This window comes from Pantherophis guttatus, chromosome 5 (genome assembly GCF_059756535.1).
Source record: "Pantherophis guttatus breed Tessera chromosome 5, ASM5975653v1, whole genome shotgun sequence".
NCBI lineage: Eukaryota > Metazoa > Chordata > Lepidosauria > Squamata > Colubridae > Pantherophis > Pantherophis guttatus.
This window is the reverse complement of record NC_142067.1, coordinates 20,374,774-20,401,933: the sequence shown is the minus strand read 5'-3', so window position 1 is coordinate 20,401,933 and position 27,160 is coordinate 20,374,774. Positions and strand designations below refer to the sequence as shown.

General features: G+C 37.4%; 1 protein-coding gene across 1 annotated transcript in view; it reads right to left on the bottom strand.

Annotated features, from left to right (window-relative positions):
- DDX10 (DEAD-box helicase 10) overlaps positions 1-27,160 on the bottom strand; it is a 158,017-nt gene that overhangs the window by 10,273 nt on the left and 120,584 nt on the right. The window contains exon 17 of the mRNA XM_034409664.3: positions 2,519-2,643. Coding sequence (XP_034265555.2) covers positions 2,519-2,643 — 125 coding nt within the window. The remainder of the gene's footprint in view (positions 1-2,518; positions 2,644-27,160) is intronic.

The following is a 27,160-nucleotide window of genomic DNA, read 5'->3' as shown; positions in this document are numbered from 1 at the left end:
CTTTTTTAAACCATTTCATCAGTGGAAATGGTTAGCATCAACCTTCAAATCACGACGTTTTCCCCAAATATCCATTAAACGATAAATTCAATTACTGACTATAATTAAAAAATATCTACTTAGCAAAAGTTATGGTTAGGAATTCAGCCTGGAAAAAAAAAATGACATCTTGAAACCACTGAACTGCATATTCCATTTAGAAGTGAGAACTAAGAAGAACAGCCAAGTATGTAAGAGATTAATTGAAGTAATGAAAAGACTGATCAGAGCTTTGTTCCAAATCGGCATTCCTTTTCAACACAGTTGAGGTACTAGAGATATTAAAAATTCAATTTAACTTGCCTGATGAATATTTAGCTCCGCTGCTGTCCCCTGTGACTCTCCCTGCCTTCTTATTTAACATTATGATTGCCTTAAACAAGCGATACAATAAATGACACCAAATACATGAAAAATTCATTTCATCCATAAGCTTATGGAGGGATGTGGCTTAAAGATGATTTGTTAAATAGCAGATATAAAATAGTGGATTATAAATATCTTTCATTCCTTAAGGGATGAGATAAGGAAAAAATTTGCCACCTGTGGGTTGAAAAGACTTTTTATAAAGCTTCCTCTAACCAAGACAAAACGTCAACCTTTTCCCAACAGCATTAGTACAAAATCAAATTTTCTTCCTTTCATTACATATATCCTAAAGAAAAAAAAGATAGCTTCTGTTTTTTCTTGGTTTGTATTTGTATTTTGTATTTTCTTTTTCACTAACATTAAAGATTGTCTTGTTAATCATGTGTAAACTAAACTACGTAAATATTTTTTTTTTAAAAAAACACATACATTTAACTTACTTCACTATATTAAAAGCAAGTGTGAACAAATCGGGTGAGTGGATACCTTCGGCCACCCTATAAGGCACCGGGGCAGACCCAGCGGTATCTGTGGGGCAGTGAAAAAGTTGGAAAACTATGACTACTTCACAAATCTTTTTTATAGAGGGTTGGGCATGCCTTGCATGAAAACGAGGAATGGGACTTGAATTCTGTCCATTCTCATGCTTTTTTTTAAAATCCCCATAGGAAGTCCTGGGATTTCTCTTGTGTTTCCAAGGGCCACAAAACAAGTCACAACAGAAGAAGGAAGCTGGGGCTATGCCTTTTCCTCCACTGTACAGGTAGTCCTTGATTTACAACAGTTCCTTTAGTGCTTGTTTGAAGGTACAACAGCACTGAAAAAAGTGACTTATGACCATTTTTCACACTTATAATCTTTGCAGCATCCCCACGGTCATGTGATCAAAATTCAGACACTTGGCAACTGACTCATTTTTATGACAATTGCAGTGCCTTTTCTAACCTCCTGACAAGCAAAGGCAATGGGGAAGCCAGATTTGCTTAACAACCGGGTTACTAAATTAACAGCTGCTGTGATTCACTTAACAACTGTGGCAAGAAAGGTTGTAAAATGGGGCAGAATTTACTTAACCACTGTCTCAAGTATCTCTATGAGCAGCCATGATCTCAGCTGGCAATGGCAGCACTGCCACCCTCCTATTCACTCAGATTCTTTTGAAGTGGAGAAGGAGAAACCAGATAGCCAGGTGAAAGAACTTCAGAAGCCCTAACAGTTCTTCTCTTGCATCCTTTGGGTCCAACAGTCATGTTCATGGGGGAGCCAAAGTACATTCAGCTTATGCGCAGAATCCCTCTTACCACTAACGTTTGTGTTATCTGTGTATATACCTGCTTGATAATAAAGCCATGGATTTAAATTATTAGCCAGGGTCTATTCTGCAATCTCTTGTCCATATTTGAATAGTCTAAGACAGTGATGGCTAACCTTTTTGCCGTCGCGTGCCAAAAGAAGGGGAAGTGCGGGGGGCGGGGATGTTGCACGCGTGCGTCCCCATATCCATAATTCAATGTGCCCCGCCCATGCAACACCCCCTCCCCTGTGCTCCCCTTGCTTTTGGCATGTAATGACATGGTGGGCCAGGTAGGCCCATTTTTCGCTCTCCCCAGGCTCCAGAGGCTTTCTTGGAGCCTGGGGAGGGCGAAAACGGCCTCCCCCACCCCCGAAGGCTGGAAATGGCCTGTTTCCCGACTTCTGATGGGACTGGAAGGCCCATTTCTTGCCCTTCCCAGGCTCCAGGGACTTTCTAGGAGCCTGAGGAGGGCGAAAACAGCTTTCCCACCCCTCTGGAGGCCCTCCGGAGGCAGGAAACAGCCTGTTTCCCAACTTCCAGTGGGCCCGGAAGGCCTGAAAATCAGGTGGCTTGCACGCTGGAGCTGAGCTAGGGCAATGCTTGCATGCCCATAGATATGGCTCCGCACGCCACCTGTGGCACACGTGCCATAGGTTCGCCATAATGGATCTAAGCTAATTGACTGATCTAACTGCAGCAGAATGAAGGTATGTTTGAATGATCATTTAGAGTCTGGTAAGCTAGAGGAGAAGAAAGCAAAAAAAAAAAAAAAAACAAAGAAGGAAAGTAAATTAAAATGTCAGTGCAACAAAATACCTGTGGCTTTTTGGAAGAATTTCTTGTTCGTCATCTTTGTATCCATCTGGATCCGGAAGTGTACTTGGATCAAATTCCTCATCGCTGTCACTGTGATCCAGAACAGCTACAGTGTCCTCTTCAATCTACAGAAAGATTTGCAGAATTAGATACCTTCATGAATTATTAACATCTCGGTTAGTTCCAAGAATAATCCATTTGATGTATACATAAGAAAGAAGCTAATGAAGCACTTAAGAAACTGCCCTTATATTCTTTCTCATGCATACCATCACAGGTATGCATGTAAGGATCTGCAATTTCTTCACATAGCTGCATCTTTTTCTGGGACTGTGCAATTGCTAGCCACAGCTGCTGCCTGGTCCTAGGAAAAGATACATTTGGCTTACGAGTTGCAGACAGATGTTACATGCACACACCAGAGCATAGTGATGTACCATTCTGCTTTGTAGGTTCCCACAGCATTACTATTATAATCACACTTTAGGTTTTAATGCCAGTAGAAAACAGGAGGGGAGGGGACTCCTCTTTGTACATTGGAAGCAAAAAATTGAATCATGTGTTTGTATGTTTGCCTTTAATCAGCATGCCTGCACCAGAATTACACGTAAAAAGGCAACACAAACAGACTTCAGGAAGATTGAATAAAAACATGGAAACAGACATAGATAGAGATTTTATCTTGTTAAGAGAAAAAAATGTCATTTTTTTTTTACTTCCGCATTAAACACACATTTAATGTGGCTATATTGTTTTATATTACACATACATTATGCTTTTTGAAAAAAAAAATAACCCTTAAAAGCAGACTTTTGTGATCAAACAATTCAGCAATCATTGTTCCTCAGACTGAACGGTGTCTGCTAGAGAAACCGGCTACGTAACTGCATGGAATTTTTCTGTAACTTTGTCTACACCACTTTTTTTTTTAATCCTCTTTTAATACTGAAAAAAACATTTAGAAATATGAAGAAGAAAATAGACGTGAGTAACTGCTTCAGAAGGATCTAGTTGCATTAATTTAATAATAATAATAATAATAATAATAATAATAATAATAATAATAATAATAATAATAATAATAATAATAATAATAATATCAAAGGATATTTTGCTCCACCAAAGGAACAGCATTTTATCATGGTTGAGAAGTCTATGTGCTCTCGTGATGCAAAGGGCTATGCTGAACAGGTGCAACCATATCAGACAGGTCTTACCTGAAGAGGTAGACTAACTATGTTGTTATACCAGTCATGAATGCAGCCCTAAAGGGCTTCCTTGATATCTGGAAATACTAAATTTATCAGACCTGATAGGTGGATAAAAATGCCAAATCCAGTCTGAACATGTGCAACATTTTTGTGCAACCAAAAATAATAATGATAAAGAGTCTGGATGAAAAAGATCTGTAGGAGAGGACCAGGCTGAGCCTGAGGACGGGGTCAAATGCCTCATTAGTCTGGAGTCCCAAAGAGACCTAAGTCCAGCCCTCCATGAAGTCCATTCTGCCACCAATTTGACCATTAGTAGATCAAATTCTTGTGTATGGAATAAGCTCACAATGCTTTTGAACTCTATCCTGGCTCCTGGTTTCCTGTGCCTGACAGGTCGCTACAAATACCTGCATATGAAGGCTAACATCAGCTAAAGAATTGGCAGCTGTGATTTCACATTTTTGTGTATATTGTTAACATTAACTTTGGACCACAATCAGCCTTCAACAGGATTGTCAAGGACAACTTGGTGATGCTGTGATGTTACCAAGACAAAGGAAAATTATTTTTACCTCTTTGAAAATAGTTTGAGTTTGTATAATAAGGAATAGGAAGTTCAAGGAAGAAATCATAATTAGATTTATGTCCCACCTTCCTTCCTAGACCTTGAGATGTACACATAGTGACAACTCACAATAATAACCTAATGATGAAGGCTAGGCCAAGAGAGAGTAGCTGGCTCAATTATCCATTGAATTTCCAGGGCTGAATAGCATATCACATCTTATCATAATGCCACTACATTAACAATTATGTCACACTGATTCCAGAACAGTATATGCTGCTATGAAAAAAATATATATAACTTGAATGTTGCCATGGCAAGGTAGTCCTAGTTCAGCAATCATAATTGGGATCAAAAATTCAGTTGTTAAGCAAAGTGGTTACTAAGTGAAGCTGCAACTGTACTTTATAGTTCTACTTCAGCTTTCTTTTGCTTTATGAACCTGCAGAGGCTGTAGGATTGGTTATCAAGTTATTTTTTGTAACTGCAAATGATCACTAAATGAAGCAGTGACTAAATGAGATCTGTCTTATTTTTTGAGGGATCAGCTCAAATATACTATAATTCTTAGGGAAATTGGACCAGCATCATGAAACCTTCTTATAAAATGTGACCCATACTCAGATTAAAGAAGGTCAAACTCCTTTCTTTTCATGCAGATATGAAAGCTCTCTCTCCAGAGCGTGCTATGGTTTACGAAATGCCAATTTTTCATCTGCAAATAGATTATGGCACCAAGCTGCTGATCCATTTGTCTTTTTATTTCAGGAACACCTGACAAGTACTTATACAGCGTAAAGGGTGTAACTTAATTTATGGTAAGCAAGATGAAATACATTTGGTGATTGATGACTTGTGCATAGCTTTCATAAAAATAGGTAACAAGGTTTCTTATCTCGAGGAGGATTACATTTGGAAATAATGAAGAAAAAAAAGGAGCGAACAAAGGACCAGCTGAGACTGTACCTGATGGTTCTCTGGATTCAGTGTTTACAGCTGAAACATAGTAAATTAATTTAGTGGGAATAATGATATCTGAACTGAGATTTAGCTGCTTTATTGCTTAGATTCTCTCCCTGCTAATATCCATCAACAACAGGGGTATCAAACTCATCACAGTCACATGACATATCGTGACCTTTTCCCCCCTTCTGAACTGGACATGGGCATGGCCAGTGCATGACGCATCCAGCCCACGGCCCACAAGTTTGATACCCCTGATCAACAACATCAACTTGTCTCACAGAAGGGAAAGAAGCAACTATTTTGGGGGGTGAGGGGAATAGAAAAGAATACAAGCTAATAGTCTGTAGAGATTCTCAGTCATCCAAGTCATGGTTGTCCTAAAGGTGCTTTTTTTAGGAGGCATCTGGACTTCCTTGTTTTTTCTTTTGAAGACATTTCGCTTCTCATCCAAGAAGCTTCTTCAGCTCTGACAGGATAGTGGGAAATGGAAGGATTGATATTCCTTGCAGACAGCTGGTAATCTACATCAATGACCCTCTAAAAGGATTCAGATTACCAGCTGTCTGCAGGGAATATCAATCCTTCCTTTTCCCACTATCCTGTCAGAGCTGAAGAAGCTTCTTAGATGAGAAGCGAAACATCTTCAAAAGACAAAGTAAGAAGTCCAGGTGCCTCCTGAAAAAAGCATCTTTAGGACAATGCAAACTAATCTGTTCCAGATTTCTGCTACTGTTCATTGGCTGTTGGGTGAACTGATCTTAGGGAATATTAAGCAATATAGGGGTCTATTAGAACCACAATGACATCATGACATGGGTCACACAACTTGCTTCCCCTGTAGATGCCACACTAGTGCTCCAACAGAATCCTTGACTTTTGCAGGCATAATTTCTTGCGCTGACTCTGTCTTATACTCATTCTTTCCATTCTGGACAGAAGCTACAGAATTCCCCATTTAACATTGACACCGAATAAAATGTGATGAAATAAGATTCATCACCTTTGGGGAACGCTACCATATATCTTACACTCTTCATATCTCATAAATCAATTTTTTTTACTCCATCACAACCATTATGATTAATTAAAAATTGCTTTATCATCAGTATAATCCATGCCATTAATTTACTATTCTACTTGAGAATGTACCCTTATTGCCACCTAACAAGCATCTCTGCTCAGTGAAAACACAACTTCTCTTCTAAAAAAAGAGAAAAAAGAGATTTAAGAAAAGCCAAAAACTATTACTCATACAGAAGATGCATTTCGCAAACCCTTCCTCAGTGTTTGTAAACAGCCTCTCTTCCAGCACACTTTTTGCTAGTTTTAATATTAATGTAAATGTGTGTTTTAACATTTTTCATGGAAAAATCTCCGCAGTTGCTAAGAGTTGACAATGACTTGGTGGCACATAATCAATTAATCAATGTGTTAGATTTTTAAAACATCTGTTAAGTCATACAGATCAAATAAATAATACAACTAAAGCTCAGCTGTAGCAGAGCAAAATTAAAATAAAGGTCTGTCTTAAACATAGTTTTGTTACCCTGTTTCCCCAAAAATAAGACCTCCCTGGATAATAAACCCAATCAGGCTTTTGAGCACATGCGCTAAAATAAGCCCGCCGAAAATAAGCCCTCCCCCAAAATATTTAAATGCATGCGCATCAGTCCCCACCATTTCCTCTGGTTAGAGTTAGGGACACAGAGCTGGAAATCAGGTAAGATGGCAAGAGGAGCCCCATCTTGCTCCACAGGCCCCAAAATAATAAGACCTCCTCAAAAATAAGGCCAAGCGCTTATTTCGAGGTTCAAAAAAATATAAGATAGGGTCTTATTTTTGGGGAAACATGATACTAACTGGCTGGGGAATTTTGGGAGTTGAGGTCCCACATGTATTAAAATTGCCAGGATAGAACAAAACTGGTGTAGAGTTTCAGTAACAGATGAAAATAGAGGAATTTAATGCAAGTGTCAGAGGTTTATTTTTCACAAGACAAAGTCAGTTGGGAATTATTCACAGTTTAACTGCAGTGTGTTCATTTCATCTCAGGCACATGCAGGAGAAAGGTATATGTGGGTAGGTGCAGGGTTGTCATAAAATAAAGATGCCAAAAATGGAACTAAATGACAGCTGGCTTTCTCGAGTGTGGGATGAAATGATCACGAAAAAGTTATTAAACTATATAAAGTCAGCAAATGTTAAACAAGTACAAAACTTGTTCTTCCAATAATGGCAAACATTCCAAATATTTACAACAGGAGAAACCTGGCTTGCTTCTAAAAGTTCTAGTGGGTGGAATAGTAAATATCCATTCAGAGGCCTATTTATTCTAAAATACATTACAATGTCTGAATACCTTAGAAGCAAGGGATGGATTCAAATCCCATAAAATCAGGTGTCTGGCAGCGCATTTTCTAACTAGCAAATTTTATTAAAAGGCATCAGAATGAGTTGCCGCTCATTTCATCAGATTCATGGAATAGTTTGATATACAATTTAAACTGAGATATGGAAGGTGAGTAAGGTGAGTAGGCAGGAGAAAATGGGTTCCATAATAGCAATGGTACTTAGATTATATACCGCTTCAGAGTGCTTTGCAGCCCTCTCTAAGGGGTTTATAGAGTCAGCATATTGGCCCCAACAATCTGGGTCCTCATTTTACCGATCTCAGAAGGATGGAAGACTGAGTCAACCTTTAGCCAGTGAGAATCGAACTGCCAAACTGCAGGCAGCCAGCAGAAGTAGCCTGACGTGCTGCATTCTAACCACTGTGCCACCACTATAATATGCCATAATATGCCATTTATGCCATGTTTGCATAAATTCATTGATGAATGCGTCCTGTCTATATTTATCTTTCAATTCCTCTTTAAAATTTCATGAAATTTTTGTCTGGAAGCCAAATCTTGTCAGGAATGATTGAAGGGGCTCAACATGTTTAGATAGCAAAAGAGAAGACTTTTGTACATTTCTAAAAGGCTGAAAGATACAGAGGAGGGTAGGTTTGTTCTCAGTTGACAGTGAGAGCAGATAGGACAATTTGACAGAAATTAAAAGATGGGACAATCAAAGTGAAAGCTTCTGAATCTTTGAGCTGTTAAAGAGATAAAAAAAATAGTTAGATTTTCCTCACTAGCGGCTTTCAAACAGTTTCTTGGATGGCTTAATCAAATCTAGAACTGAACAGAGAAAGTGGTGCCAGGTTTTTAACATTTACATATGATTTAACAGATGTAATATGTTTAATGAAAAGAAGGACTAGGGTGACATGATAGCAGTGTTCCATAATCTTAGGGGTTGCTACAAAGAAGAGGAAGTCAAGCTATTCTCCAAAGCAGCTGAAGGCAGGACAAGAAGAAGTGGATGAAAACTAATCAAGGAGAGAAAGAACCTAGAACTAAGGAGAAATTTCCCAACAGTTAGAACAATTAATCAGTGGAACAACTTGCCTTCAGAAGTTGTGAATGCTCCAACACTGGAAGTTTTTAAGAAGAGTTTGGACAACCATTTGTCTGAAATGGTGTAAGGTTTCCTGCTTGAGCTGGGGGTTGGACTAGAACAGCGGTCACCAACTGGTAGTCCATGGACCACTGATGGTCTGCAAGAAACTTTTGGTGGTCTGCAGAAAAATCTTTGCATTTTTGCATTTTTTATATTGCACTAAATCAGGGATCCTCAAACTATGGCCCCTGGGCCGGATACGGCCTGCCAAAGCAATTAATCACACTTGGTGATGGGATGGGGTCCTTCAGGCATTTAGCTTGGCTGCCTGTTTAGTAGCTCCAGCCCCTCCTTCCCTCCTTGGGAGTCCAGGTGCTTCAGTGAGCGGTGCATGAAACTTCAACTGGACTCCTCGAGAGACAGAATTTGCAAGGGAGGCGATCTAGTGCCCAGGCTGGCTACAAGACAAACGTTCATTCTTGGTCGTATTTGAGATTCCTAGCTGCAATGGACAGCAAAGGTAGAGTTGACCCCGGGCGCTTCTCTTTGCTAACAGGTGGCCACGCTAAGTGCCTGAAGGACCTCATCCTGTCACTAATTCATATTAGTGGTCCGCGGGATTGAAAGTTATGAATTTAATGGTCCCTGAAGTCTGAAAGGTTGGTGACCTAAAAGATCTCCAAGGTCCCTTCCAATTCTGTCATTCTGTTATGGCACTATGATTGGGAGCTGCCAGGTGTTTGATATAATGAACCAGTTTGGTCCAGTGGCAATAGGCTAGAAAACAAAAAACTCTGAGTTCATGTCCCGCCTTAGCCACGAAAGCCAGCTGGGTGACATTGGGTTAGTCAGTCTCTCTTAGCTTAATCCATCTCACAGGGTTGTTGTTGTGGGGGGGGAGCAGAAGGAAGATGCGTTGGATATGTTCACCACTTTGAGTTATTTGTAAAAATAATAAAGGAAGAATATTAAACAAGCAAACAAACAAGCAAAGCAAAACAAGCAAGCAAGCGGCTATATAAATGTTTTAAATAAAAAGTAAATTAAATAAATACATGCCCTCTAGAAAACTTTCCATATTTTTTATGATTGATAGTGGTTTTTTTTTAAATGTTGGTTTTAAAAATAAGAGGTTCTTAAGTGTCATCTCGTGACATCATGGGCTCCAAAGCATCAGCGGGATTGAGTTGCTGACCTCCATGTTTTAGCGAACTTCATAAAGAAACAGATCTGCACAATGATCTGAATTATTTTTCAGCCTTGACTTTTTCTAACATATTAAAATGTGCTACATTTATATTTCAAAAATCTGCATTTCTCCTTTTCCCAGATAATCATTCTGCCCAATTATTCTGATTCCTTTCTATTCCCCAGTCCTTTTCAACCTTGCATTTGTTTGCATATGAAAGAGCAAAACCAATTTCCTTTTGTCAAAGAATATTTTATTGGGTGCCAATGTTTCTGAATTGCAACTGTACCTTTTGGAAATAAATGAGAATTGAAATGGAATAGCTTCTCTGCATTTTAAGGACAGCTAGTAAGCATAAATAAGGCTTGAATTCAGGGTTAAAAAAAATAAAGTGCTGGAACGATTCCACTTATATTTTAGTAATTTAGTAATGCTAATGCCTGTGTAAAGTTGAGAAAATAACTTAAAGAAGGTATTTCCAAGCTGTGATATTATAATCTGAATTATTTAAAATGGAACATTTAAAAATAAATGTAATTACTTTTTTTTTTTAACTTAATCTACTTTAAATAATATTTTTAAGCACTCAGGAAACCAAAAATAGTAGCAATAAATTAAATTACCATTATGTAGGCTGCATCAACTCACTATGCAACTCACTATGCAAAAATAGTGATAATAACTATTAAATATACTATTAAAGTATAATTTAATATATGGAAAATGATTTCTCAAATGTATACATATTGCATATACAATTTTTTATTCTACTTGTATACTATTGAATCAACAGATGCACAGAAATATATAGAACGATAATCAGTGGTGGGCTGCTGCATGGTCACAAGGGTTCAGGCGAACCCTTAGTATTGCTGGCTGGGCCCACTTCCCCCCCCCCCCGTTCTATGCTATCCATTTATAACTTACTTTCTGGCTTGTTGGTTGTCCCTGCTGCGTTCCGCGCCACCCCTGCTGTTCTCATCGGAGCTGCCTGAGATGATTAGGAGTCTGTTTGAAGCTCCGTTTCTCTCCCAAAGGGGCGCAGGCAAGCGAAGCGAGAGAGAGAGCATGTGCATGCTCACAACCAGCGAATCCTTTGTTAAAGAAAGTGCAGCCCACCTCTGACGATAATATATTCATGTATTTATGTATTCTGTGATTCTATGACTAAAAACCAAAACTAACCAGCACGACCATAAAATTCCACGTTACCATTTTTTAAAAAGGAAGTATAAAGCCCTTAAAATGATAATAAATCTGAAAAGACGTGGATAAAATCAGATATATAAAAAAGAGTATTTTTATCACCACTATTACTATAATAACAACATAACGTTAACATTGGACAGTCCAGCTTCTCCTGAAAGGCATTTGTTGTCCATCTTAAACAACAGTATTTTGCAATTTTTTAGAAGTCATCTGGACATTCAATACAATTATTACTAAAGGTTATAATTAATTTATAATGAAGCACTTTGCCACAAAAGACACAGATTTATTTATTTATTCATTATTTAATGAATAAGTAAATAAAACTTCATTTCCAGAGACTGAGCAGCCCAGAAGATATATAGACTAAAAACAAACATACAACAAAAATAAATAATTAATGTGCCAGTACTCAGGGCTAACCTAATTCAATCAGCCTTTTTTAAAAAAGAAAAATTAAGTTAGCTTTTAATTGAAAATTAATTTAAAATTAAGTTAATTTTTCTAACATATAATAAGGAGAGAATGGTGTGAATATCTACAAGTGGGCTGTTCCAAAGCAAGGGAGCCATTTTAATTATGTGATGCCTGCAGATGATATTTCCTCAATAGTGGGACTCCTATAGATCCAAGAGATACCCAAGTCCAGAGCTACTCTGTGACTAGGAATTTTAAAAGGAGACCTCTCAAATCCACTGATTTTGATAAACATGCTTAAAAAGTCCGTATGCATCTATAGTGTATACAATTTACAGAATGCAGTAGAACTGGATAATTTTTCTATTAGCTCTAACTAGATTTGATTCAATCACATATGAATGGATAATCAAAGGATTTTTGTCAGAACTTTTGATTTATTATTAATTTGGGATTAAGGTATTTGGGGGGGGGAACTTCTCTCAAATATATAATTTGTCCATAATTGCAATACCATCAGGAACAATCCACATCCTGCAAACACACATATAAAAAGCCATATGGGGCCACCTGGGAACAGCACCTCAATAGTGAAGTATCTCTCAAGAGGAGAAAGATATTGGCCCTGCCATACTCTACTTTAGCGGGCAGTTCTTAAGTCTATTTATTTACTTACATGCTCTCTGGTTTTAATACCTCTCCCAAATCTTATTAAATAGTTTATGATCCTGTATCTCTTTGTTTTCTCTAGGGGTACCCATAAGTTATTGGGCAGGATGTAAAAAAAAAAAGACAAGATGGAAGGCATGACCACACGATTAAAACCCCATCCCCTTAATTACATGCATGGCATGGAAAGAAGTAGTATTATACTAGCTTAATGTTAAATATTATCTTACTTTACTGCCTGACCATTTTGAACCTCAATACTCCATGTCCAGCTACAGTGGACATCAGGGGTGGGCTGCTGGGGATTTGCAGGGGTTCGGGAGAATCGCTAGCTAAGATTCTGTGCAGTTCGGAGAACCCCCAAATCCCACTCCTGGCTGGCCGCAACCACCCACCCCACCCCACCTAGGAGTCACCATGCAGCCCATTCTGGATGTAGGTAAGTGCAGGGTGTGCACGGAGGCTCGGGGAGGGCAAAACCCAGGCCTACCGGAAGTTCAGCAAGTTTTTGCCCTCCCAGAGGCTCGAGGAAAGCCTCCAGAGCCCGGGGAGGGCAAAAATGCCCCCCCCCGCCGTGGTGCAGGAGCCGACTAGGCCACACCTACCATGGCCAGCCCACCCAGCAACCGGGCAGAGAACTCCTTGCTAAAATTTTTGAAGCCCACCCCTGGTGGACATACTGAAAAGCAATAGGAAACAGATAAGGTTTCTTCTCAGTATAATTATTCTTATGTAAAGTATCTAAAGCAGTATTTTCAAACTTGGCAACTATAAAATATGAAGACTTCAACTCTCAGAATCCTCAGGCCAAGTTTGAAAAACACTGATCTAAAGTCACTACTATTGTCCATGAACTAAGGCTCCTGGCAATATATACAAACTTCTACAATACAAATCTTATATAATTGGCACAAAAACGTAGTATTAAAATTGTGCGATCCAAGGTTCTTCTATGAAGATCATTAAACTATACAAAGAAAAAAGATTTGCAGAGATAATTGTGATTTGAAATTTTAACATTTTTGTTTTGCACAGTTAGACTTTATAATATAACAACGGAGGGAAAAGGTCCCTGTAGAGTTATGTCAAATATAACTTCTGGGAAAGCAGCCAAGCATATCCCTGAGCAAAGTAATCTTGCTGCAACTTACAATTTTATTTAATTGCATTGTAATGCTAGATGCAACACTCAGATGGTAGTTTTTAAGCATCGAAGCAACCGTTTATTGCCAATTTCATATGGAACAATTGTTCCAATCTCAAATAATTAATCAGCATGAAAATAATTATTCAGCATGAAAACAGAGCCCTTAGGGTGAAATAGTACAGCCTCACCTGCAAAATATTAACGTACTGCAAAGTATGTATATTTGAGAATTAGTTTTCAGTTTCTGCAAGGATGCAACAAATCCAACTACAATTTAAGGATTGAATCTGCTTTATCAATAAAAATGTAACTCAGAATAATCATATTATTCACCTAACATTTTAAGGCCAGGGGTCAAATCTGGAGAACATTAGGCCAGGCGGGGAGTGACTGGGAGGGGAGAATGAGGGGCAGGGCCAGCCAGTGATGGGACAGGGAGCCACAGCAGAGGGCCCAAAGAGCCCCATGCGGCTCTGGAGCCACAGGTTGCCGACACCCAGGCAAAGAGGACATTAGGAGACAGTTAACAGACTACCACCATGAATTTCCATAATCAAACATCATAAAATACATGTTGTAAATGAATGAATAAGTGGAATGGAGGCTCTCCTATTGGTATGTCTGCCCCAAATTATTTTTTGTATTAAATTGATTAAATACTATAAGAAAGGTGTGCATAAACCTCAGTTAATCCTAATTGACAATCTGCAAGAAACTTCCCTGAATTGTGCTTCAAACTTTTAAGTTAAGATTTATTCATGGCAAGTTCATGCTGTTTTCTGGGCAGAAAGCTCCCAAGATATCCAGGACCAAGTATTTTTGCTGAAGAGAAAAAGGGATAAAGCAATAAAGTCACTCTCTTTTCTCTGTAAACCCCTGGCGTAAATGTACAGGTCCTGCATTTTGTATTTTGTAACAGCTCTATTGAAGCACTGTGTTTTCTCAGCCTAACAATGGAGAACAAAACCTGGACCTTGGGGCTAAATGAGGCAACTCAAGTATATTCAGGCTTTGACAAGAGCCGTTTGTCATTTTTTAGGCAGTCTGTTGGGCTGAGAAAAGACGTAGGGCAAAGAAATTCAATGGAGCAGGAGAAGGACAGAAACGGAAGGGAAGAGAAGCATTAGCAGTGGTTTCACACTCCACCTATTTTTGTTTTTTACTGTAGGGAATTATATATCTCACATACAGTAGAAACACATTTGCCAGTAATAGCTAGAATCTTAGTGGGTTTTTTTTTTTAATGGTGCTTATAATCATTTTCTTGCCCCTTATTTATTTATTTATTCTACTTTTTTTGCCAGTCACATAAAATGCTTTATTCTAACATCTAGAGAATCTAGAATCAGTCAGCATTAACTTTCATCGCTCCATTGTGCCAAGTCCCTAACAAACATTCAACAACCAATACAGCTAGGTTATCATAGATAGAGATTATTCAGGCTTATTGAAAGGAAAAGGACTTAGTTAGAGAATCCTAGAGATTGGATGTGTGTATGTTTGTATCCAAATACATTAAATAAGTAATTAAATAGGATAAATAGAAGACATTTCTCATCCTTCTGATCCTTTTGCTAACTGTATCTAGATACAGGGAAGGTATTTTTTTTATTTGCCTACCTAATAAAGAAGGAATTTAACAGAATAACAGAGTTGAAATGGACCCTGGAGGTGTTCTAGTCCAGGGGTCTCCAACCTTGGCAACTTTACGACTTGTGGACTTCAACTGCCAGAATTCCTCAGCCAGCAGACGCTGGCTGAGGAATTCTGGGAGTTGAAGTCCACAAGTCGTAAAGTTGCCAAGGTTGGAGACCCTGTTGTAGTCCAATCCTCTGATCAAGCAGGAAAACGTAAATCATTTCACACAAGTGGCTGTTCAATCTCTTCTTCAAAGCCTCCAACAATGGAGCACGCACAACTTCTGGAGGCAAGCTGTTCCACTGGTTACTTGTTCACACCGTTAGGAAATTTCTCCTTAGTTCTGGGTTGCTTCTCTCCTTGGTCTAAGGAGAAATATCTGTTTGACTAAAGAATATCTATTTGATTATATAAATTATATTTATTTTATTCAGCTTATGCGACCACCTATTCACAAGCAGATGGTTCCTTCCCTAAAATTTATTTATTTAGCATATGGCATAATATACATGGTATTACAACATATATTAATATTTCACTTAAATTAAAAACACAGTGAAACATGATTGTTAAAAATATCTATATTCAGATATCAACGTCTAGGGTCCTGAATCATTGAAGTAGGGCATCATTTATCTGAAAAAAGTCAAATACTGGACTGGTATATGCCCCCGTTTTCAGCCAGTTGTGATATGATTTAAAATTTGTAATGGGACCCCATTGTTACACTGAGGGGAGGATACTATACCCCTGAAATATTTTGCAAAATAAGATTCTTACTCCCAGATTCAAAGATGCCTTTTTTTAAAATAATCCAGTCCAAGGTTATAGTAAGTTCAAGTTGAAGGTATTCAATTTATGGAGATAGTGGAAAATATAAATGAAGAATTCTTTATCAGTTAGAAGGTAGGTGCTAGCTGCAGAGAGGGAGAGGTGAGATGAAGAAATTATGGGCAGATTAAAATAAATGTTTTAAATAATGAGGACAAAATAGTGTTTCAGAAACAGCAGGTTATGTGATTGCAAAATGACTGTGTATGGTGAAATAGTCAACTGGTACCACTGAAATCCAGGTTCAAATCTTTACTTTTAGCCAGAGAAACTCTCTGGTTGACTTTGAGCCAGTCAACTGTCTCTCAGCCCATTATTCTCTTCAGAATAATGTTGTTGTGGGAAAAACAGGAGAATGGAGCACCTTGTACACTGCCTTGAGTTCAGCAGTGAAATCCGGCTGGATCTATCCGGCTCGTGTGAACTGGTAGTGCCAGCGGCGGGAGGCTCCGCCTACCTGGTGGGACGTCATTACACCCCATATTTTACCCTCTGCGCATGTGCAGAAGAGGCGTGCGCAAGCATAACGAGCACACACGAACACACGCTCACACTCCCAAAGGTCAGTGCATTTCACCGCTGCTTGAGTTCCTGAACAAAAGGCACAAGATCAGTCCAAATAAAAACAAATAAATGTTTCTAACAAATAAAGACTTCCTGATGGTTAAGGACAGTTCATCGGTTCGGAACGAATTATAAAGAGATGCTTTTAAATTGGATTATGCACCGAGCAGGGAGATTATCGGCTACTTCAAAATCTATGATTCTGGTATCTGATCAGATCCAGTTTGTGTGCCTGGAAGTTTTCTAAGAATATGAATTTCTACTTATTTTCTTTTCTGATTCTTAACCATCTTGCCTGACGAAAATACTAAGAAACACTAATCTTTGCAACTGTTATGAAACTTCAGCTATCCTTCCCCAAAATATGATCTCTGCCAGTTTTGCAATTTTTTTGCAACATAACTACTATAACCTTTTAAGAAAATTAAAAAAAAAAATAGGTACCTGATTAATTTATTTTGGAATACTCTTATAAATGGCACATTACTGATGAAAAAGCTCTTACTACCTCAGATCGGTATCAGAAGATACCTCAAAATTCAACTCAAATTTGCAACATGCTGTAGGAAGTTAGCACCCACCCCTTTCCTGGAAGAGTGAAATATTTTAGGAAATATGAAAAAGGCAGAATATTATATTTCCCTGGATGAGAAATGGATAAGCATAATTTATCTAAAATATGGATAAGCATATTTTAAAGCAGCTCCCATCTTCCTACCCCCACCCTTTGTCAATGGGCCATTAAGGCCTGGGCCAGTCTATTCTACATAACAAAGATCTACCTCCTTCAGGCAGAGCCATAGTAGGAATTGCCAAAAATCCAACAAAGATAGGATTAGCTCTCTACACAATATCAGCAGAAACTCACCACATGTGACCTGGGAAGCACATGTGACCATCGGCTAGCTAAGACCCCCACACCCTGGGAGTCTGACAACCAATCAGGATACTCTTTCGGGCCCCCAAGAAATGCAGAGCCAGAGAGAGCATAAAAAACCGAGGATTTACTGTATCCCCCCCCTTTTCTGTTCAGGAACTCAAGCCATGTGATCCTGTCCACCATTAAACCATCTTTCCAAGCAGTCTCCATGTTTCCAGTGTCTTTTTCCCCACTTGGAGCAGAACCTAGAAGGATGTTTCTTCCAACAATGCTTAAATGTAAAGTAACTTGTCATGTTCTCTGTATTTTTTTTTCTCCATGAACAGCAAATTTCAAACCTAAATACTACACGTTTCCAAAATCTTTTTAATTAGGCTGACTCAGTTTTTGCTGCATAGTTTTAAAAAAAGCACACACGATGTAGTCATCAGCTAAGTAGCAACAATGTCTGGCAAGCAACCAACATTTGGATTTCAATATGAATGGAGCTTTATGACTCAATCACATTTTATTTTATTTTTAGACCTTAATGATCAAGCAAGATTAGGTACAATACCTTTTATGAACAACAGTGCAGAGTTATAACAGCAAACACAGTGATGCTTTTTGCCTATATGCCCTGGGGTAAGACAAAGAATCTGAAAGCCTGAGGTGGAGAAGGTTCTTTGTCCTACCTCCTGACATACGGAGATAGATAGATGATAGATAGATAGATAGATAGATAGATAGATGATAGATAGATAGATAGATAGATAGATAGATAGATAGATAGATAGATAGATAGATAGATGTGGATGGATGGATGGATGGATGGATGGATGGATGGATGGATGGATGGATGGATATAAAAACACCAACAATGAATGCACATCAGGCCTTTGGTGTGATGATCCTCCCAATTCATACGTTGCCAGACATAAGAAAATTAAACAGAAGAGGGGAAAAAAAGAGAATGAACTGAGGAAGCTCCTTAGATGAGAAGCAAAATGTTTTCAAAGGAAAAAAAAATCAAAAAAGTCCTGTTGCCTTTTGGAAAAAGTACCTTTAAGACAACCATGTTCTGGATGATTGAGCATCTCCACAGAGAAAATTAGAACACACAACTCTTTTGGATTTGCAAATAGAACCAACAAAATATTTCCAATGGAACCTTGCCAAGCAATGATCTGTACTGTACAATAGTGGTGTTGTCATCCTGTGGATGTTGTAGAAGGTTTTAAGAAGCAGTTTCACAAACATCTGAGGATGATTCCCCTGCACACTGCAGAAGTATGACTAGATGATCTCCTCCATAATTCTTTGATGTCTTTAAGTGAAAATAGCCCCATCATGAATGGAGAATAACCACAGAAGCAAAAATCATCCTTCCTCATGTAGAAAGCCACCATGTCCACGAACAGATTCCAATCTAGTCTTCTGCCCAAAATGTTAGTTTTAGTATTCCAAAAGAAGCCTCTCTTTTTAATTACTTAAATATGAAAATGCAGCATAAAATGACAGCACTTAGAGGGAAAAAATATTCATCTTTGTTAAATACCTACCAGAAAAAGTGAATAAAAACTTTAGACAGGATGAAACTGGTTAAATATGTTATACTCTAAAACAGAACTCATTTGTGTTTTGAACCACTAAAGGATAATAAAGTCCAGTTGCCTCCTGAGAAAACATCTTTGGGACAACCATGACCTGGGTGACTGAGAATCTCTACAGACCAGGGGTGAAATGCTCCTGGTTCGGACCGGATCGCCCGATCCGGTAGTGATGGAGGCGGGTGGTTCAGAGAACCGGTAGCAAAAATCCCTGCCCCCCCCATGCCCAGCTTAGCCGCGCGATCATCAGAGGCTTTTTAAAATTATTTTTAAAAGCATTTTTTCTACAACTTCTTTCTTTTAAAACCATTAAAAATGGTTTTAAAAGAAAAAAAGCCTCTGCTGATCAGGTAACTCAGCTGGGATCGTCAGAGGCTTTTAAAAGCATTTTTTACAACCTCTTGGCCGAAGAGGTTGTAGAAAAAATGGTTTTAAAAGTTTTTTTTAAAAAAAGTTGGCCACGCCCACCCAGTCACATTACCCCACCAAGCCACGCCCATAGAACCAGTAGTAACAAATTTTAGATTTCACCACTGCTACAGACTATAAGATCATCATCATGATCATGAATCACATTTATCCATCTCAAAATACCCTACTTACTAAACAACATTTAAAATATTTTGATACTTCACAGAATATTGTCTTATATTACTAATAGAGTTGATTATAACATTTCTACAGGCAACTTTGCATTTTAATTTTCTTTATATTCCTACTATAATACTGAATTCACCAGAAAGATTTTCAGTGGATTGCAATTATTAATCTGTTAAAATGCAAAGGAATAGAATAACTGAATTGTATTTGGAAAAGCAAAGTAATATCTGAAATGCATATAAAGAATATTGTCCTTAGCACTTCTTATTTTTTGTTCCTAAGAGGAGATAGATAGATAGATAGATAGATAGATAGATAGATAGATAGATAGATAGATAGATAGATAGATAGATAGATAGATAGATAGATAGATAGATAGATAGATAGATAGATAGATAAATGTGGGTGGATGGATGGATGGTTCGATGGATATAAAAACACCAACAATGAATGCACATCAGGCCTTTGGTGTGATGAACCTCCTAATTCTGCTGCATTTCTTTAATGTGATAATTTTCAAATTAAGTTCAAACAATGCTTTTTGTGAGTTGGTTCCCAAGATTTAGGAGACTTTTTAAATAGATTTGGGATAAATTCAATTTCCCTATGTAAACAAATGTCCCATGAATAATGATATATTGCCAGATTGAAACTTCAAAGGAAAAGAAAATCATTAAAAGACTCCCAGATGAAGTCTGAAGATCCTATTATCTTTTCCTTTTATCACACCATTCCAGCACTCAAGGCAATTAAGTTCAAATATCGAAACAGGCTGTTATGCCACCTCTAAAGAATGTAATTTCTATATAATTTTATCTAAATCCTTTTTAAAAAAGACTCAGGTAGCAACGAAAACAATTTGTGATAACCAATTCATACTTTGTTTGTCCTAGGTTTATTATCTATTGATTAACTGCCAAAGTTCTAGATAAATGAAAGAGGGAACAAATCTTTATTTTGGGTTTCTCTACTTTTGCCTTTTTCGATAAAGAAGTTGCCTCAATGCTAACCAAGCAAACTACACAAAAAGATTGGAAAAATATTTTTATGTTTCGTTTCTTTATTTCATCTTTCTTTTTTTTTTATCTTTTTAATTTTTTTATTGTTTGCACAAATCAGTTTGGTTTACTTTGGAGTGTTTCTCTGTAGTTTATTCAACTTAAACATTTATTACTTTAACTTTTTGGCCCTAATGATATAGCTATACATCTGGTATATCTGTATGTGCTTCAGAGAAATCAATCAAAGCCAGTAATCTATTTTCATAAAAAGCTGAAGGAATTTTGATGAAATTGATATTATCTATTTACCGTGTTTCCCTGAAAATAAGACCTTGTCGTATATTTTTTTGAACCCTGAAATAAGCGCTTGGCCTTATTGCCATGTGCTCAAAAGCCCGATTGGGCTTATTATCAGCGGATGTCTTATTTTGGGGGAAAACAGATATATAACCTTTAGAATGAGAGTAAATGTCCTTTTTTAAAAAATTAATGGAACATAGTTATAATTAATTTAAAACTAGTCAATTATCTTAAAATTAGATTAGTACAAAAGAACATTTTGTTTTATGTTTGTATAGCATGTTCTTCCTTTTAATCAGTTCAGAGATGTAATCAGATAATTCATACAACCCCATTCACATTTGGACTGAATGCAACAGACTATTAATACGATTTTAAATTAATCAATGTACAAGGGTAAACATGTTCTTCTTGGCTTTTATTATAGTATTATAGTATTTTAGACTCATGCCTAAAAAATATTATACAACTTTGAAAGGTAAAACCAGCAATTGTTGATACATATTATTTTGTTCTTTGTCAACATCTGAATTAGTATTTTTAAAGAAACTGGTCACGAAAAGCAATTTGGCCACTCAGACTGGAGTTGTTTTGTTTGTGGTATTATTTTCCCATTATTTTTCCTGTAGTTTGCCTCCAACACTTTAAAAAAAAATCTGTAACAAGACAGTAGACTTTTTCTCTGTTGGCCTGTTGCAATAAAATAATTTCAAATGTTTTCCTGCATTCTGGAGATAAGTGCAAATCTGCCAGGTGAACTACAAATTGGGCAAGAGGGATAGGTAATTATCTTTGAGGTGATCTATCACAGAAAGAATGAAATCAAAGGCCATTTCTTCCCATCTTGAACTGCTGTTGGTTTCAGTTATGTTTTATAAGCCAGAAGGGGGAACCCAGCTGCATAAAGTCTGCAGCCTAAGAAAGAGAGCAATCAAAACCAGATCTTCAGCCAGAAGAAATACAAAACATGCAAGAGACACAGTATCTTTACAAATTCTAATCATAAGTCAAGGAAACATGATGGCACAGCAGAAGTGTTCCATCTGTTCATTCTAAAAAGGCTGATGGGGATATGAAGTAATTGAGTTTTGTAAGGTAGCAAGTCATCTACAAATTTAATATAACAACTGAGACTGTTTAATTCTAAAGCATATGGCTGTTTAATCAAAAACAAAAGAAGTTGTGACTCAAAGCATTTTAGTTGTACAGAAATATATTTGAAGGAAACCAGACAACTAAGGGTGGTACATTTTCAAAGAAGCAGATGCTGTATTTCTGTAAAAAAAAACCAAGAAGAACAGCAGTGAACTCTGCCCCATATTTGCACATTAAAATACAGAAAAGTGAAGTATGTGATGCTAGAACCTTTTGCAAAAGCCAAGAGTCCCTTGACAAAGAGAGATAAATTTAATAAATAAATAAATAAATAAATAAATAAATAACTATTCACATAGTAAATTACACATTTTAGATTAGATTAGAATTGTAGATCTTTTTCTGTCAGGCAATCAGCATACATTACTGAAATTATTATGCACTGGTTTTTATTTATTAGTTTATATATTAAATTTAGAGACTCCCCATCTCATTTATAGAGCAACTGTGGGTGATACAGAATTAAAAACTACATACACACACACACACACAAATGGCTTAGCGGTTAAGAAGCTGAGCTTGTCAGCTGGAAAGCTGACAGAACGGGTTCAAGACCTGAGCACCGAGCGATGGGGCAAGCTCGCATTCTTGCCCAAGCTCCTGCCCAACCAACAGTTCCAAAGCATGAAAATGTGAGTAGATAAATAGGTACCACTTTGGATAACAGCATTCTGTGTTTTGCTGCATGCTCTGTGCTGCCGCATGATGTCATGCTGGCCGCATGACTGTGGAAACGTCTTCGGATAATTTCAGGGAAGAATATTTAAAAAGTAGAGAAAATGGCAGAAAAAACTTTCTTCCTAGATCTCATCAGTCAAGATTCTTTAACTGATGGGGTCCCTGTTTATCTTCCCCGTCCTTTGACATACCGTCCCTTCTTCCCTCTTTAGAAAGAGGTCTAATGCTTTTCTAATGATTTTCACCTCAAAGAAGAACTAAATGGCAAATTAATGATCATTAATACTGGCTCACTATATCATTTACTGACACAGCTTCAAATAATCTTATGCAAATAGCCATTTTTAAATCCAAGTTGAGACAAGAAACGTTAAAACTTCAAGCTTAGAGATAATGCAAAACAGTGAAAGTTCTTTCAGTGTAACACTGTGCTTAAACTCAAAAATATACTTTGAATTTGGTGCAACAGAGAAAAATAGACAAATGCTACTTTCAGTATTTTTTTTAAAAAACAATCCAGGTTTCAAAACAAGAAGTTTAACTATGCACATAGGCTTCTTCAGCAACTGGAATATTAATGATAGCATGCCAATTAGTTTGAATAATCACTCTTAAAATAATTAACCAGCACAGAGACAATATTTTTCTGATTGCTGATTATAACTTGAGGGGAGGGGGTTATGGAGGACTACTAATTATAGTGTGAGGAGCATGTCAATAGAAATGCAAGCCATCACAAACTGGGAGAAGAACAGCAGGTGGAGAACTCTAATTTAAAATTTGGAGATATTTTTTTTGAGGGGGAGAGATAATTGCATTAGGCCCCACACAAAATCTACATACTGTAATGAACTGATTAAACATGTACTACGTGCAAAGAGAGGCAGAGATCAATTCAGGCAGTTTACTAAATATGTGCCATTGGGAACAACATCTACTGCTGTGATGTTGCCATCTTCCCCCCGTGCTTTAAGTCTAGAGTCAAATTGCTTAACTCAATTAGGACTTGTTTCCAATTGATCCAAAAGAATTTGCGAATGGTTTAGGGGAGGGAAGAGTTTACAAGTTGCGTATAAAGGTAAAGATAAAGGTTCCCCTTGCACAAATGTGCTAGTCGTTCTCAACTCTAGGGGGTGGTACTCATCTCAGTTTCAAAGTCGAAGAGCCAACACTATCCAAAGACGTCTCCGTGGTCATGTGCCCGGCATGACTAAATGCCAAAGGCTCATGGAACACTGTTACCTTCCCACCAAAGGTGGTCCCTATTTTTCTACTTGCATCTTTTACGTGCTTTCAAACTGCTAGGTTGGCAAAAGCTGGGACAAGTAACGGGAGCTCACCCCAGGGATTCGAACAGCTGAACTGTCGACCTTTCGATTGACAAGCTCAGCGTCTTAGCCACTGAGCCACCGCATCCATATGTTGAGTATATGTGCCTTCAAATCAGGGTTTATTTTTATTTATTTATTTTGGACTCTTGGCAACAAAGAGTCCCTGCAAATCCCTGCAGTTTTCTTAACAAGATTTAAAAAATGGTTTACCATTCCTAGGGCTGAGAGTGAGAGAGACTGGCCCAACATCACCCAACTGGCTTCATGCTCAAGGCAGGATTAGAACTCACAGTCCCCCAATTTCTAGCCTGATGCCTTAACCACTACACCAAACTGGCTCTCAATATATGTTGGATAAACATATATAGTGGAAATAGAGACATATGGGTGATCTTCTTTGCTTACATTCTTCTTCTAATTTTGACTTTTTGATCATACAGCAATCAATTTCTTGATTCAGCCATCAGCATTATTCCTGGCTGTTTGGAGGTAAGTTACTAGTAATACAAGGACTGCTATCTATATCAGGAATTGCAATTGCCACTACTGAATTGCAGCCATTTTGAATTATTTGTGATTCTTGCTTTTGGATTAATTGCAGATAATTTGTAAACATAATATTCTGTTTGGCTTGGGAAATTTTCTTGAATGATATATATTACAAGTAGCCTTCATCCACTGTGGCTGATTGACTTAAGGAGGGTATTCTGAAGAAAAAATAAGATTCCAGTGACAAATTAAGAATAGCCATTTTGATCCATTACAAATAGTTAGTTTTCTTTTCATTGCTTTTTTTTAATGAAGGGGGGGGAATTGATAAATCAGGAACCATACATTTTTCTAAATGAGGGTTTATTTTTCTCATTGAAAAGATGAACTACAAGAGAAGGAACTGAAAAGAAAGCCAACTAGCCCTGGGAACTCAGAGGTGTAGGAGTAGGCTATGAAACTGAGATATAAAAATTCCGGGTATGAAAAATTACATCTGTCAAAAATGTTTTAAGCAGCCCTAAGCAAGTCAGTATTTCTCAAATTCAGTTCCTGCCTACTCCTTCACCTTGACTTTGCAACGTAGTATTATGGGATAATAATAGCTGATTGCAAGAAGATAAAAGTACAAAGAGTTTTGAATTTTTGGAAAATATACAAATCCTAAACATTTCAACAATTGCAGTAGTCTGGGAATTAATCAGTGTTTGCTAGAAGTTCTTGATGCAAATAAATGCAAAGATGTATATTTATATATTTAAAGTGTGTAAGTGTGTGTGTGTATGTACATGTATACACACATGTATACATATATGTAAGGGACATTATTTAGTTTACAAGAAGTTATGTGTAGTTGCAAAAATGGCCTGGGTCAGTCTATATGGACTTAAGAATGAAGGAATTAGGTGAAATGCCCCCTTACTGGACTGGTGCCTACAATAACCACAACATTGTGCTCTCTGCTTCATGGTTTTGTTTTGTTTTATATAATACACTTGTTACATAAATAAGGTATATTAATCAGTCCTCCCCAAACTGGAGATTGCGCACACAAAATTGTTCATGTGTATTTTAAAAGTGACAAGGAGTCACTTTTTTTCCAAGTCTGAAGCACTGAACAGCAGAGTATTCTCTAATTTGAACCCTTATGTTATTGAGCGTCAGTGGCATCAAAATTGTGACAGAGAGAAGTATTTTTAAGATACTGTAATTTAATTTCCATAGATGTCCCTGGGATCTCAGATATAGAAGGAGTCATATTGGCCATTCAGTCCTATTTCCTATAAAGGAGAATATTTGTAGTTCAGGGTTAGAAATGAGGATTCCTTGATACTCTCTGAGCTTTTCTTGCAGACGTTTCATTACTCAAAGTAGGTAACATCATCAGTCCTAGTGACATCATAATGGACTAGCACTGATGATGTTACCTAGTTTGGATAATAAAATATAAGCAAGAAAACAGCCACGCTCAAAAAGTACCAAGGACCCCTCAATCCTATTTCGTACTCAGTCCTGGAATTCAAATTAAAACATCTTCAATAAATGACAGTCTAATCCCTTCTTGGACACATGTAGCAATGGGAATTCTTGGTAGGTACTGTAACTGAGTCCTCTGCCAGTCTTAATCACTGCTAATTAGTTGCTCAACCTCCTGACTAGTAATTCTCTTCCTGATCCTTCTTTCAAAGTTCCTATTATTTCCTTTCCTTTGTTTCTTTATAGGAAGTCCTGGCTTACCAACCAGTTGCTCAGCAACCACTATAAATTACAATAGGGCTGAAAAAAGAGACTTATGATCTGTCCTTAAAGTTGTGGCCCTCACTGTAACCCATGGTTATATCATTGCCATTTGCAATCTTCATAGTCAGCTTCCAAAAATCAAAAATCAATGGGGAACCCATAAGGACGTTGAAAGTCATGGTCATGTGACATTGTGCTTAATGATCTACAGTGATTCATTGAACAATTGCAGCAGGAATGACGTTGTAAGTCAGCATGATGTTTCATTTAATATTTGCGATGTTTAGCAACAGAGTTGCCAGTCACAATTGCAATAAATAAGTGAAGACTACTTATACTTTTATTAATTTAAAGAAATGTATAAAAAACAGTATCAGTATGCTTGGAGGGAAGGGGATAGCAAAGTAACAAGAGATGCCAACATTACACTTCTCCCAATTCTGGAATTTTAAATTGCATTTTACCCTGTCTGCAGATTTCCTAAACAGAATAATAGGTTATTTTCGTAAATTATAAACATGCCTGCAAGATCTAGCTACACAACACTAACTAGATTATAATACTGGAAAAATTAAGGACATTATGCATCCACAAAACATTTCAGAATCATTGCAGTGCAAAGAAAATTTAAAGGCCACGCTTAAATTACTTTATTTTGGATACTCCAATTAGAGATGCTGTGATGGTTTATGAAGTTAGTGCAGGTTAAGCACCCATTTTAATACTCAACGTGATAAAAATAGACTTTGAGATCCCTACTATGTCTCTTTATCCAATTCTACATACTATAATCATTCATTTCACACTGAGACAAGATCATCTCTTTCTTTTTATTATCCTAACAACACTAATAAAGATTGCTGAAATGTATTTTTCTGTGGGCAAATATTATCTTCTATGATATGTAAAGCTTTAGAAAGAAGTTTACTAGATACGGATGGATTCTTGTAAAATTGCAGATGCTTTTCATAAATCACCAGGTGGTACATTGCTGCCCTACAGCGTCAGCTATTTATTCAAAATTGT